At 42.0% G+C, this 16,185-nt stretch overlaps 1 protein-coding gene across 1 annotated transcript in view; it reads left to right on the plus strand.

Annotated features, from left to right (window-relative positions):
- Positions 1-11,490, plus strand: part of poc1bl (POC1 centriolar protein homolog B (Chlamydomonas), like) — a 48,806-nt gene extending 37,316 nt beyond the window's left edge. Inside the window, exons 10-12 of the mRNA XM_034160231.1 lie at positions 1,370-1,480; positions 6,515-6,667; positions 10,353-11,490. Coding sequence (XP_034016122.1) covers positions 1,370-1,480; positions 6,515-6,667; positions 10,353-10,484 — 396 coding nt within the window. The 3' untranslated portion in view covers positions 10,485-11,490. The remainder of the gene's footprint in view (positions 1-1,369; positions 1,481-6,514; positions 6,668-10,352) is intronic.
- The last annotated feature ends 4,695 nt before the right edge of the window (positions 11,491-16,185 follow it).

Here is a 16,185-nt window from a genome sequence, read left to right on the forward strand (position 1 = left end):
CAGTGATGTGAAAAAATATAAAAGTGTGCGGTCTGGCGTGGTGGTTTTGCGGTGCGCTCCCAGCAGCGCCAACGGTCCGGAGCCAGAACCAATTTGGACCCAAGGACCCCGCCGACACCCCCCAGGTGGCCGCGACAAACCGAGTCTGTGAAAGAAGGAATCATTATGTGAGTCCACACTCAACACACAGAGAGAACGCTCAAAGGTGCACAAACAGCAAACACTTCCTGGCTTAATTACTAATCAGCTTCCCACCCTGCAGGCATGGAACATCCAGTTCACAAAACTCCGCTGCAGTGGAAGCTGATTACACTACCAACATACAGCTCAATATAATAAGGTGTGAGGGACACCACATTTACTGACTGTATAAATGTTAGTCACAAAATCTAACGTACCTCAGGAAGTGTGCTGACGAGCGTGAGACCTCACCCCCTCCTCTTTCACAGACCATGCATCAAACCTGGACGTTCTCTGCATCCACTGATGATGAGATGGCTCCCGAGACGACAATCTCACCCGTCTGGTCACAAGGTCGAGTCTCTGGCAAATACACACTGTGTACTCCAGTCTTAAATGCCACCATGTTCCAATCCATTGTAGATGCACCACAGCTGTGAGTCCTGACGAGCCGCAGGTGATCAGCCTCAGGTGATCAGGGTGAGGTCCTGATAAACTCAGCTACACAGCCACTCAGTCCCAAATGCAAGCCACCTGGAAGGAAAAACAAAAGACAGGACAAAAGACAGAAACAAAAAGGCAGCCAGGCCCCCCCAGCCATACAACACAAATAGATCTGATAGAGTAAAAGCATAAAGAATAATTAACATGGAAGAGGATTTCATGAGGAGGACTTGCATAGAGACAGTGGACTAGAGAGCATGTTGCAGGTAGCTCAGTGGATAAGGACTTGCCCTTCCAATATGTAGACATGGGTTTGAATCCTGTTTGTGTCCTTGGACACAACATTTTGCCCATTTTGCCCAGTTGTAAAATGGGTCCCACCCTTGGCTGGGAAATAACATATGATGGCCTGGTATCCTGTCTAAGGGGATTTTTGGACATTTGTCCACTTTACGCCATGGAAACTGGAGCTAAGTCCCAGCCCAATAGACCTCAGGGCCACTAAGGACTTACTTATGAATAATTATTACGTAGGAGCAAAGCTGGAGAGCGTGAGCAGAATCAGACTCTCAAGAGTTGAGCCTGATAAAATAAAAAATAGCTATTTATTTGGCGTTATATAGGTAATACTTGTATCTGATGAAAAGTCAATTTAACATCACTCAGTTTGTGTTGCTGTAACTTCTCGAATGCAAAACGGTATAGTGCATAACTTTTTATTGCATTTATTACCCCTTTCTACCAGGTTCATAATTTAGGGATGCATTCACAATGTTTGGACTATAACGCACCAGACCACAGTGCCACAGGAGCCCAACTGTCACTGTTTGGTTGCCACGGCCAGGGAGGCAACCAGGTAAGGTTCAGCATTTCACCGTTATTCTATATTCAACAATTTAATTTTGTTTCATACAGTAGTGTTCAGAATAATAGTAGTGCTATGTGACTAAAAAGATTAATCCAGGTTTTGAGTACATTTCTTATTGTTACATGGGAAACAAGGTACCAGTAGATTCAGTAGATTCTCACAAATCCAACAAGACCAAGCATTCATGATATGCACACTCTTAAGGCTATGAAATTGGGCTATTAGTAAAAAAAGTAGAAAAGGGGTTGTTCACAATAATAGTAGCATCTGCTGTTGATGCTACAAACTCAAAACTATTATGTTCAAACTGCTTTTTTAGCAATCCTGTGAATCACTAAACTAGTATTTAGTTGTATAACCACAGTTTTTCATGATTTCTTCACATCTGCGAGGCATTAATTTTGTTGGTTTGGAACCAAGATTTTGCTCGTTTACTAGTGTGCTTGGGGTCATTGTCTTGTTGAAACACCCATTTCAAGGGCATGTCCTCTTCAGCATAAGGCAACATGACCTCTTCAAGTATTTTGACATATCCAAACTGATCCATGATACCTGGTATGCGATATATAGACCCAACACCATAGTAGGAGAAACATGCCCATATCATGATGCTTGCACCACCATGCTTCACTGTCTTCACTGTGAACTGTGGCTTGAATTCAGAGTTTGGGGGTTGTCTCACAAACTGTCTGCAGCCCTTGGACCCAAAAATAATAATTTTACTCTCATCAGTCCACAAAATATTCCTTCATTTCTCTTTAGGCCAGTTGATGTGTTCTTTGGCAAATTGTAACCTCTTCTGCACATGTCTTTTATTTAACAGAGGGACTTTGCGGGGGATTCTTGCAAATAAATTAGCTTCACACAGGTGTCTTATAACTGTCACAGCACTTACAGGTAACTCCAGACTGTCTTTGATCATCCTGGAGCCGATCAGTGGGTGAGCCATTGCCATTCTGGTTATTCTTCTATGCATTTTGATGGTTGTTTTCCATTTTCTTTCATGCGTCTCTGTTTTTTTTGTCCATTTTAAAGCACTGGAGATCATTATAGATGAACAGCCTATCATTTTTTGCACCTGCGTATACGTTTTCCCCTCTCCAATCAACTTTTTAATCAAACTATGCTGTTCTTCTGAACAATGAACACCCCCTTTTCTACTTTTTTTTTACTAATAGCCCAGTTTCATAGCCTTAAGAGTGTGCATATCATGAATGCTTGGTCTTGTTGGATTTGTGAGAATCCACTGAATCTACTGGTACCTTGTTTCCCATGTAACAATAAGAAATATACTCTAAACCTGGATTAATCTTTTTAGTCACATAGCACTACTATTATTCTGAACACTACTGTACATATATCGCATCTCTTCTATCTCAAATCCTCCTCTTGCTTGGTGGAACATCTTTTTTAAAATGCCGACATTTTCTGAATTCTAGAATGAGCTGCCACAGTTGATTCAAGCTTTATTTGCTCTCTGCTAGTGTGCCCAGTTTGACTTGAATCTAATGCTGCATTTACACATAACGATGGCAAGTCACAAATGCCACAAAGTATAGATTCTTGGCCGCTGATCACGAATGTGATGATTCGGGGCAGAGGCGTCAGGTGTCCTCAGGAACTGCTGCAACCTGTTACCACACTTTGCAGTTAATGGCACGTGTTGCTGGAGAATTATCAGGAACCATTACGCACGGTCAAGAATAATGTTCCGCATTGTTGCGCACTATCGCACGTAACAGCGCATTGTTACGTTCTGTCTCGTTGTGAATGAGTCGAATTGTCTCCACACACATCCCCATGTTCATCCAACCGTCAGTTGCTGAACAATTCAGTTCGCTCCAGTTTGCTCCTCAAAATCCACAGCAGCAGAACTTTGTGACTGCATGCTTAGTTGGGCTCTGTGCCATGGAGTGTCACAGAAAGGAGGAGGAGACTGAGAGAGCCAGATGTGTGGCTTCACACAACTCTCGTCTCACTCATTTTCCAAGACATCAGGCACAGCAGCAGCAGGTGGAACACCTGCAGGAGCGCGTTGAGAGCATTGGAACAAAACCTTTAGCCGACTTGGCGTCACTGTCCTTCTTCAGCATACTGCAGCAATGAAACTGAATGTGGGTGAAGAAGGGTTTAATTGTGTACACGTCAGAGAAGATTGCGGTCACGCTCTATTAAGGATCACCACTAATCAACGGATCAGCACGCTCAGTTGTGACCTCCACGACATGAGGTGAAATGAGGGTGGTGCGTGACATTCTGGGAAGTTTTTTTGACGGCCAAAAACATGCTCCACAAAAATCACAAATATCACGCACCAACACGTACTCTTAAAGGTGCATTTACACATAACCAAGACGCGTTACGAATGTCATTTTTCTGTCATTCGTGACACATTTCTGACATTCTTAATGTGACTTAACGCATCTGAATAGGTTTCTTAATAGTGCGTGTTGGTGCGTGATATTCTTGATATTCGTGGAGCATGTTTTTGCCTGTCAAAAAATCTTCCACGAATGTCACACTCTACCCTCATTTCGTCTCACGTCCTGGAGGTCGCAACTGAGCGTATTGATCCGTCTTGATGAGTAGTGATCCTTAATAGAACGTGACAACGTTCGTAGTGGTTCCTGTGATGGTTCTTGGAGCCCAAACTGTCACGCGTTATTACGAAGTGACACGGAAACTGTCAAGTTTTGACACGACTTGTAACGCGGCGTCACATTTCACTGCGCGCCATGACGGATCAGTTTTCTGTCACGTGCGCACAATTAAACTCGGCTCCAAATGTTGTTCCACAGTTCCTGCTGAAGCTCCTCAGGACGCCCATGCACGTGTTCCACCTGAGCGAGAGACTCACGTGCAGCCAGACATCTCTGCACCTCCTCCAGTCCGACGGAGGAAGAAGCGCGCGCACAGTTAAATCCTGCTGCACCGCAATCAGTTTGATTGCTGACACCAAGTCGGCTAAAAGCCTCATTTCAGTGCTGCTGCAGGTGTTACACCTGCTGCATGTGCCTGATGTTTGGGGAAATGTGCGAAACGAGAGCAGCATGAAGCCACACATTTGGCTCTGTCCGTGTCCTCCTCCTCTCTGCGCCACTCCATGGCACAGAGCACAACTACGCATGCAGTCACAAAGTTCTGAAAAACTGAAGCGATCTGAATTCGGTTGGATGAATATGGGTGTGTGTGTGTGGAGACAATTCACCTCGTTCACAACGTGACAGAACTTAACGATGCGCTGTTACGCGCAATAGCGCGCAACAACGTGGAACATTATTCTTGACCGTGCGTAATGGTTCCTGATAATTCTCCAGCAATACGTGCCATTAATTGTAACGTGTGGTAACAGGTTACAGCAGTTCCTGAGGAGACCTGACGCCTCTGCCCCGAATAATCACATTCGTGATCAGCGACCAAGAATGTGTACTTCGTGGCATTCGTGACTTGTCGTCGTTATGTGTAAATGTAGCATAAGAAACCTATTCAGATGCATTAAGTCATGTTAAGAATGTCAGGAATGTGCCAAGAATGACGCAGATATGACATTTGTAATGCATCTTGCCTGTGTGTAAACCATAATAAAGGTGACAACCAGGTTTGGTGGATATCAAGTACAATGTGTGTTGTAGTCCAGTCACAGGTACTTCATACTGACTGCCTGTCAATGCCCATGTGTGATTGCTGCTTTAGCAACTGTGAAGATGTATATTTAATGTGGAGGTCAGAGAAAAGGTCCTTTCTGTGAATCTCTAGCCCATCTGATCGGTCAGATTACCTCACTGATGTACTGCATCGGGTATCTGCAGTCAGACAAAGCTCCATGTGTGACTGAAAATCTATGTGTTAATGGTTCCCTCCTGAAACAAAAACCCGAGGGCCCTTAAGCACCTTCCTCACCCTCTCCTTTCTCTGGCACACACAAGAACCACGTTCTGTTTAAAAGATACATGAGCCTTGCTGGCACAGTGAACGGTGCAGCCTGGGTAAATAAGTTTGAAGCCAGACAAAGTGGCCCAGAGTGAGTCTTTTATTATAAGCAACCATTTGGGCTCTAATGTAGTAGAAAGATGGATGGGAAGGTATGAAGATGAATTACCTGACCCTCTTAGTAGACAGTCTGGAGAGGGCTTTATTTTATCCTGATGGGCTGGAGTATTGAAATGGCACCACAGCGGGAAAGTTGACTTTTTGTTCACGATTGTTTGATTATCTGAAACACTCTCAGACAAGATGTTAGCAAGATTTGAGCCCACAGCAGGAAGTAACCAATGGTTTAATATTTGCACTATTTTTGAGTGGGGCACGACAGCACTTCCTGTTGGCAAGCTGTTCCAAAATAGTTAAAAATGCAAGCTAAAAGTAACACAACATTTTTCCTCAGACTAGTGTGACATATGCAAGTAGATTTTAGTAATAAAACAAATGTTACCCCAAAAAGAAAACCACTTGAGGATTAGGCACAATATCTTTGACAGCTTGGACAACTAAGCTAAACATTGATATTTAGCCAAACTAGGGGTTGTTGGACAGGAATAATGTCCATCCAGTCAGACAGCATATGCATTTGGAAGGATGACCACAAACCACTTATCCACTGAGAAAGTAACTCAATGCCAGTATGGGGTCCCCTGCCTCTGGGCCGATATATAGGTTATGAAATGTTTCTTGCAGACTCTGTCTGCTGTCACGTCTTTTGCTTGATTATGGTACAAAGTCTTCCTGCATTCAGATGAGCAGTTTCTCCTTGAAAAATTTATGAAAGTATCTTAACCGTCCCTTGTGACGCTCATGTGAAGTGTTGTAAACACTTTCTCAAAGTCAGATTAATGAAAGTACCACCAGGCCTGAAAAAATTTCAGGGGGCAACATTGTCGAGGCTCAGACTATGACAGAGCAGGAGTTTAAATTCCTCAGTCACGGCTGCTTTTCCACTTTGGTCGCTGTCCAAAGTCAGTTTTAAATGGAACCAATGGCAATGCTGCCAAGTGTTTTTACAACTATTCCTCTCTCCCGCACTAGTACTTTGAATACACATCTCATAAGGAGATCCGCTTCAACTCGGTAACAGAGCTGTGCGCCGAGGTACTGGAGGGAAACACGTCCATCGGAATGATGCGTTGCCCTCACGACACGGATGTCAAGCCAGCCAGTATCATCTGGGAGTTCAGAGATGTACGCTGTGCACACACTCACTCTCTCACTCACTGACTACGTTTAAATGCCGTTAATATTGGGGTTAGGGTCAATATTCCGGTTTCTGAATCATTAGGAATAACCCACTTACATGCTTAAGCAGACAGAGTTACTCCTGTATACATGGTCATTGGTATCATTTGGAATATCCCCATCTAAACAGCGACGCACGTCTTCCACCGGTGCTTGATTTGGTCTGGCGTTCGTGCAAATCCTGCTTCGTGTAATCCTGCTTTGTGTAAAACCCCTCACTACACACTTTTCTCAAACTGGCATTAACATTTTCTCATTTTTCTCTCCTGCGGGCTGCCTCCGCATCAAAACAGCGAGTGTAGTCTCTGGACATGTTGCCAGATTTGGCACAGCTCCGCACAGCAGAGAGGGGGGCGGTGTGAGTGGCCCGCTGCGGCGTTTACCGAGCTCGCAGACTCAGTAAGCACATCGGAGGCAGAGCAATCGCGGTGATGCCGGTGCTGCAACCGGCCCGCCTGATAAGGACGCAGAACACAATGCACTGTTTATCTTTGCTTCTGTGGTGTCCGGTGGGCTGCTCGCGCCGCATACAAGTAGTTGCCGTACTCAAAAGACCAAGATTCCTTGCGGATAGGACATGCGCAGAACACAAAATAATGTTCCTTTCTATGGGGATATCCCGATGCGCGTTTATACGACCTGATATTCAGGTTAGAAAAGGAGTAACCCAGGGGTCTTATTTGGGTTTTTAAAAACCGGAATATGAGCATATTCTGTTTTTTGTGGGCGTTTACATGGTCGTGCGCAACTGGGTTATTGCTAATGTTCCAGTTATGAAAGGGTTATTGGCTGCATGTAAACGTAGTCACTGTCAGTTTCTCTCCCTCTCTTTCCTCTATTCTCTTTTCCTTCTCATGAAAGCACCTGTGCCTTAGTCCCTGCAGGGAGGCTAATCTTACTGTTTGAGTCCCCTGAATCTCCCTAACCCCTGCTTGCCTGTGTTACAACATCAGCCACTGTCACTGTGGTCAGCTTTACTTCACCCTGGGGATTACTTTCCTGATATTAAATGCCTTTTTTACAGGTGATGCAAGTTGAAAAGCAAGAATTGGCATTGAGCTGATTGATGGAAATAGTAAACAGCTTCCAAAATTGTAGCAGTTGTCATATTAGGTACCTTTGAGAGTAAGTACGTCCCTTCAGCTGCTCCTTTGTTTTCACTTGGGGTCACCACAGCAGATCTTAGGTGGATCTGCATGTTTATTTGGCACAAGTTGGCAGAGGATGTCCTTCCTGACACCACATAACATGCAGAAATGTGACAGGGGTGAGGTTTTAACCAGGAACCTTCTGCACTGAAACCAAGCACACTAACCACTTGGCCATCACCCCTGATTTTTGCTACATCATCTAATTTTCTAAAATTCTGTTCTACCAAAGTACAAATTGTTCTAAAACCTGATTGTTATAATTTGCACTAAGTTGTAAGACAATGCTGGATGAAGGCAGCATGATGGACAAGTGGTGAATGCGCTTGCTTCCAAAACAGGTTACTGTTTAAAGACCAGAGGTGGAAAACCCCGGCTTCAAAAAGTGAAAGATCTATCATGTATTGATTGTACCTATAGTTCGTCTACCTCCCTGAAACATTTAACTAATTAGAATCAGCTGTTTTAGTAGATGGATGCAGTGGTGGGCACAGTTCTGCTAACTGCTAATTAGTGAAGCTAACTTTTTTGTTAGCGGATTAGCGTTTCAGCTAATTTTGAAAACCATCAGCAGACCAGTTAGCTTCCACTAAATTTAGTTGGTCGCTATTTGTTGTGAATTACACTTCACAAACAGAATTTTCAGTTTTGCAAATGCCTTTTTTTAACAAATGAAAAAAAAAAAGGAGCAACAGCAGGCAGTGTGCATAATGACAGAAGCTCTGGCTCGTAGTTCATTTGGGGTTTGTGATCACCTTTGATTTTACTGAAAGTTAACTTTTCAGTTAGTAGATTAGTGGTTATCGAAACTAACTTTTTGGTTAGCTGTGCCCACCACTGGGTGGAACAAATACACTCACTGGCCACTTTATTAAGTACCCCTTATTAGTACGTGTTTAGACCCCCTTTTGCCTTTAGAACTGCCTTAATTCTTTGTGGCATAGATTAAACAAGGTGTTGGAAACATTCCTCAGAGATGTTGGTCCATATTGACAGCATCACACAGTCACCCATTCAACCAGTCTGTCCATTCTCCTCTGACATCAACAAGACATTTTTGTCCACACAACTGCCGCTCACTGAATATCTTTTTTGGACCATTTTCTGTAAACCCTAGAGATGGTTGTGCGTGAAAATCCCAGTAGATCAGCAGTTTCTGAAATACTCCGACCAGCCCATTTGGCACCAGTAACTATGACATGTTCAAACTCAGTTAACTCCCCTTTCTTCCCCATTCTTATGCTTGGTTTGAACTTCAGTAAGTCTTCTTCACCACGTTTAGATGCCTAAATGTATTGAGTTGCTGCCATGTGATTGACTAATTAACTATTAGTGTTAAGCAAATGAACAGTTGAATGGGTGTACCTAATAAAGTGGCTGATGAGTGTACATGGTAAGATGTTTATTTCTGAAGCCGGGGTTTTCTGCCTTTGTTCAAGACCACCTGTGCTCATTCTCCAAGCAATATGGTGTTGTGTCAGATAACTGCTGTTCACAATCTCCATTAACCTGATACTTTGTAATATATATTTATTAGGAGCACTGGGTATGAATTTATCCTTTTTATACTTTTACACTTGTTTATATTTATTTGCTCGAGAGCTCTGCATAAAAATTCATATGTACGTAAACCTTGCGTGCGAGTACAAATGGCAAATAAGGTCTCAAATCTAATCTAAAGTGGTGTAAAACGTGCGCCAAATCAACATACAGATCCACATCAGACTTGCTGTGGAGAACCAGAGCAAAAAGGAAGAAGCCAAAAGTTATTTTTGAATGGGGGGGTGTAATGATGCAAAATAATAAACATCAAATCCCAACAATAAAACAAAATTTTGTACCAATAAGAACATTTAAAATTAAACGTCAAGTAAGAGCTAAACATACAGACCGCAGATACAGTTAAAATAAAACTACAAACTGAATAATAAAGAAACTGGCAGAAAATGCTAAGATTAGCCTTAAAAGTTTCAATTAAAGTCAACTTTCTAATAGCAATGGGCTAACTATTCCACAATGATCATCATTTGCTGAATATTAATATATTATGCTCATGTGTTGAGCATAACATAATGTCCAGTTACTGGTTTTACTTTTTGGAGATGTGATGTTACACTTTTGTGTATGATGAGGTCCAAAGTGACAACACATGAGCTGCAGCACCAAGCTTCCAGCCCCTCAGATTTAAATAATTCTAGTAAATGAATGAATGAAAATATTTGGCTTTTGGATTGTGTGCCTTTTTTTTAATCTACTCATTTATCCACATATTCATTTTAAAAATTTCACACATTCCTTTCTATTCATATTTCTTTTTTCCTTTCTTTCCATACACCAGTGTTCACTAAATGTCTTTTAAACACACTTCTCAGTTTCATTACTTAAAAAATATAAGACCAGTTAAATTGGCGTCACAATACAAGTATTCATAGTTCCATTATTATCCTGTCATAAATCTACATTTTCTTTCTCCAAATTTATAGGACGGGACCATCTACCATCCTCGCTCGGACATGTGTGTCACAGCCTTCTACACGTCAGAGGGTCGCACCGACACTCAGATGAGGAGGTGCACCCCAGGGGACAGAAACCAGCAGTGGAAGTTTGAATGGTAGTAGAGGAAAGTACGAAATGTCACAGGACGCTGCAAGTGACCTTTTGACCGTCATGCAAATACAAGAGCGCATTCTTCTTCGCTGCTGCAAGCACTCTGAAATGTGGTGGAAAGTTACTTTAAGACAGTTATTCACTCACCACAGTGATTTTGATGCACGTCAGTGAGGTGTGATGATGTAGAATGAACGAGAACTGCAAACTCCCCCAGAGGGGAGTGTTTTAAAACAAATCTGCTGTGGCCTTCATTTTTTTATTTTATTTTATGTTTACATGTTAAAGTGCCTGCAACCCAAACAGCATCCAGCCCAGCACACACACACCTGAAGTGTCATTATTACATTTTTATTTGTTGTATTCAACAACATGTAAGCAGTGAAATCGACTGTGCTGTACACGACGAAGTGCCTTTCAAACAACCGGGTCCTTGAAAACTAAATGCTGAACAGTCGAGCGCCACACAAAGTTACCTTAACATGCAATTTATATTCATTATTTTAAAATAGTTTCTTGTACAAGTGATCAGAAAATATTTATCAATGAGCTGCTTAAAGATGATGTGTCAGGGATGTAAGAACTACACACAATACTGTTTAGCAGTATAGAGCCTTCTGTCTCCAGTTTATAATTCAGAAAAAAAAAAAAAAAAAAACACCTTGGCATTTCTACTCAACAGTCCACCTGCTGTTGAAATATTTGTTGTAAGAGAACTGTATTACTGAGGACTGCTCATCACAACTTGTCATTTCTGTGGTCCATTATGGTCAATAAGATGATGGCATATTTAATAATCCCGCACCTGATCATTTAGGCTTTTTAAATTGTAAATTAGGTTTGGTTTAAAGGACCAATGGAAGCTTTTATGGAGCACCTCTAAGACTACTGACAAAGCACAAGCAATCTTTATTACTTCTCTGATGAAGAGGGAATGGATGGATGGATGGATGGATGAAGACATGTTCCAAGTAAACTTGAAAAAATTGAATGAATTAAAAAAACCTAATCACAGAACAGTCATTGTTTTACTATGTGAGCACAACAGAAAGCAAAATGAAGACTTAATTAAACCAATGTAGAGGATGACTGTAAAACATACCAATTATTGCTTAAGTTAAGTGATGTTTAGCAGTGTACACATATATCTAGCTCTCCATTTTGTGGTGTTGTGCATCTCCCTCAAGCTTGCATCATCTACAAAGAGGCCTGGGAGTTTGAGGGTCCTGCACATTATCTTAGCTCTTCAAAGGACTGCACTCCTCTCAAAGGAGACATCAGATGTTGGACCTGGAATCTGCCAGAATCATTCTCTCAAATTGGGGGTGGGTGTCAAAGCCCCAAGTGTAGCTATTGTAGTTTTCTTCCTACAAGCCCTAGTACTTCTCTGTCTTCTCATACTTTTTCTTTCTGATGTTGCTGTTGCTTGGAGTTGCCACATCTAACACAACTGCCCTTTTCTGCTCCTTCTCAATTACCACTATGTCTGGTTAGTTGGCCAGCACCTGTGTGTGTGTCTGGAATGTTAGGTAGGTCCTACAGCACCTGTTCTCAGCCACATTCGGTAGCATTTACCCACTTTGACTCTGGCAGCTCCAGATGTTCCTGTACACTGTCCCAGACACTTGCTTGTGCCTCTCAGTCCAAGACGCCACATAGTAGCATCTTGCACCCTGCCACCATGTGCTGGACTGTTTCAGGAGAATCACCACAAAACCTGTACTATGGGTCTTGTTTGCTGAAGCAGACCTGGTGCTCAAGGCCTTACTTGTGCTGCCGTGATCACAGCCTCTGTTCTGTCCTTCAGCCCAGCCTGGCCATTGGTGTGATTTCTTGTTGTTACCCATCCCTTCTATGTGCCGGTGGTACATTTGATGGACAGGTCTGCTCTTCCATGACTACGTCACTTCTTTCTCACCACCCTCTGTCTTCTACTGCCTGAGGTAATCTCCTCACTGTTTGTCCCTAGGGGCCAGCTTCTGGATATTTTCCTGAATGCTCTTTGTTTAATCTGGATAGAAACTTATTTGCCCACCAATTTCAATTGTCGTCACTGCATGCTGAACTTCTAGTAGAATCCGTCATGCATTGTATGTCTTGACATCTATCTTTTCTATCTCTTACGTTGGCTATTTTGTTTTTTGTTTTTTTACTCCAGCAAGGTATCTGATGACAGGTAGGGCAAAGAAGTTGATGGCTTGGATGCTATTTTTACCATTGAGCATTGGGTGTTACACCCTATATCTTGAACAAAACGAAATATCTTGTGCTTTTTACTGAATTGTGAGGGAAGATTTATGAACTAAAGCTACTTGATTTAAATGCAAAACATTTTCAGTCTTTTGGCGACACCTGCTGTTTGGAAAGCATAATACTGCAGAGTTAGGAAATTATTTGATCACATATTCAGTGCTGGAGTTAACATTGTACTTTGGATTCCTTATCTCTGCAGGTTCAGATGCATATAGTTATGATGTCATTGACCACATGGAAGGTATGGTTAAGTGTGGCTTTCAATTACAGTGGCTATAAAATGTAGTCAGTCCTACTGGGCATTCAGAGCTCTCTGTGAGCCATCAACATTTGGTAAAAAAAAGTACACAATTTGATTATTATATCTGTTCATTCATTTATTATGTTTTTGTCACAAAAACAAGGAGTCAAAGTGTCTGGGTGTGCGGTTGTCCTTGATTGAGACTGAGATCCAGTCTTTCAATGACTGTACTCTGCCATTAAAAATGTGTGTGTATGTGGTGAAAGTACGTGAACCTTGATTCACTTACCCCACCACTTATCATTGCAGGATACGATACGAAGGCAGTACAGATAAATGGAGTGCACTGCAACTAAAACAGTAATGGTCACTGTAACATCAACATACTACAACCTCAATTCCAATGAAGTTGGGACATTGAATACAACAGAATACAATCATTGTATTCTGTTTTTATTTACATTTTACACAATGTCCCAACTTCATTGGAATTGGAGTTGTAATTAAATGCAGACATTGTCAGTCCTCAGTACAACCACATTCCTAATCAATCACTTGATCACCACCAACATCATATTATCAAAGAAACATTTCCAACTAGCATTTGTACAGCCAGCTGGTTTTAGAATTCGCTAAAGTGTCACCTGTCGCCAATGGATGACAGATTACAATTTAAAGTTTCTGGATGGCTCTCAGAAGCCTCCAGGGAGAGAAGAATGCCACCAACCTGAAACTTCTGCCCTGTGGCCTAAAGAGCTTAAGTTTGAAATATTGTGCAGACAATAAAATGTCACAGAGTTCAACATAAAAACTTCTAGGATGTCTCTCGTGGGAGAGTCTTTGATGTGTGACTTAGACAAAAACCAAGCTTTTTGTCCTCCAGATCAGACACCATATTTAGTGTGGTACAAACAGCTCATCATCAAAAAGACACCATCCTAAACATGAAGCATGGTGGTGCCAGCTTCATGCTGCAGGGCTTCTGCATGCCCCAGGAGATTTGCTTCATCAGAGGCTATAATGACTACAACAGAGTACAAAGACGAAAATCATTCAGCCCGAAACATTTTGTAACATGGAAGACAATGTGCTCATGTACAGTGTACAGACAAATCTACACAGGAATGGCTTCAAAACAGCTTTGTTATTGTGAAGGAGTGACAGAATCCCACTGGGTATATGTGACTGGAGTTTGGGGAAAAAGGCTTTGCTCATGGAACCTGACAATTCTGCAAATAACTGATGCAAAGCTGATACATTTATATGTGTATATAGACTATTTCCGGTTAATGCATTTGCCCTAACTGGTGAGTGCAAAATGTTACCCATCAACCTGTCCTAAATGAAAGTGCCCTCATGCATTAACATTGATAATTGTTTCTCTTGATACATGACAAGGCCAGCCTACCGATATATTACAAGTATCTTGTCTCTTTGTAGTTTTCATAATATGGGTGCTCATTCAAATATCACACTCAAATTGCCTTCTTGCCTTGAATGAGTGCACCTTAATTATTTAGCATTTTAATTTGCCTAATCTTGCATTTTGTGTCAAATTTCATCTGTGATGTGGAGATTCGCTCGGTGTCACTTTTGCAGGACAATATTGTCTCTACAGACATATAATTGGTAATTTTATGGCTTATAGTGTTACAGTGCGTAATGAAAATGTATTCACAGCACTTCACTTTTTCCATGTCTTGTAATGTTACAGCCTTATTTCAATATGTAAATTCATTTTTCCCCTCAGAATTCTACTCACACCCCATAACGACAACATGAATTTTTTTTTTAATTTTTGAAAATTCATTAAAAGTAAAAACTAATAAATCACATGTACGTAAGTATTCACACCCTTTGCTCAATACTTTGCCGATGCACCTTTGGTAGCAATTACAGTCTCATGTCTTCTTGAATATGTTGCCACAAGCTTGGCGCACCTATCTTTGGGCAGTTTTGTCCATTCCTCTTTGCAACACCTCTCAAGCTCCATCAGGTTGGATGGGGAGCGTCGGTGCACAGCCATTTTCAGATCTCTCCAGAGATGTTCAATCAGATTCAGGTCTGGGCTCTGGCTGAGCCACTCAAGGACATTCACAGAGGTGTCCTGAAGCCACTCCTTTGATATCTTGGCTGTGTACTTAAAAATGAACAGTTGCCCCAGTCTGAATTTACGAGCGCTCTGGAGCAGGTTTTCATCCAGGATTTTTCTGTACATTTCTGCATCCATCTTTCCCTCAATACTGACTAGTGTCCCAGTTCCTACCGCTGAAAAACATCCCCACAGCATGATGCTGCCACCACCATGCTTCACTGTAGGGATGGTGCCCAGTTTCCTCCAAACATGATGCCTGGGCATTTATGCCAAAGATTCCAATTTTTGTCTCATCAGACCAGAGCATTTTGTTTCTCATGGTCTGAGAGTCATTCAGGTGCCTTTTGGCAAACTCCAGGTGGGCTGCCATGTGCCTTTTACTAAGGAGTTGCTTCTGTCTGGCCACTCTACCATACAGGCCTGATTGATGGATTGCTGCAGAGATGGTTGTCCTTCTGGAAGATTCTCCTCTCTCCACAGAGGAATGGTAGAGCTCTGACAGAGTGACCATCGGGTTCTTGGTCACCTCTCTGACTAAGACCCTTCTCCCCAGAAGGGCCTTAGTCTCCACTCAGTTTAGACAGGCGGCTATAGCTCTCGGAAGAGTCCTGGGGGATCTGAACTTCTTCCATTTATGGATGATGGAGGCCACTGTGCTCACTGGGACCTTCAAAGCAGCAGAAATGTTTCTGTACCCTTCCCTAGATTTGTGCTTAGCGATGATACTGTCTCAGAGGTCTACAGACAATTCCTTTGACTTCATGCTTGGTTTGTGCTCTAACATGCACTGTCAACTGTGGGACCTTATATGTAGACGGGTATGTGGGCCTTCCAACGCATGTCCAATCGACTGAATTTACCACAGGTGGACTCCAATTAAACTGTAGAAACATGTCAAGGGTAATCAGTAGATACAGGATGCACCTAAGCTCAATTTTGAGCTTTTTGACAGGCTGTGAATATGTACATGTGATTTCTTAGTTTTATCAAACAGCATCAGTAAATGAGCTTTTACATTTGAAAATCTAAAATCATATTAGTATTTTATTTGTGATCAGAACTTAATGAAAAGATATTTCAAAATATTCTGCTGCCTTACCACTGATGAACTTGGTTGTTC

Source organism: Thalassophryne amazonica, chromosome 20 (assembly GCF_902500255.1).
Source record: "Thalassophryne amazonica chromosome 20, fThaAma1.1, whole genome shotgun sequence".
Classification (NCBI taxonomy): Eukaryota; Metazoa; Chordata; class Actinopteri; order Batrachoidiformes; family Batrachoididae; genus Thalassophryne; species Thalassophryne amazonica.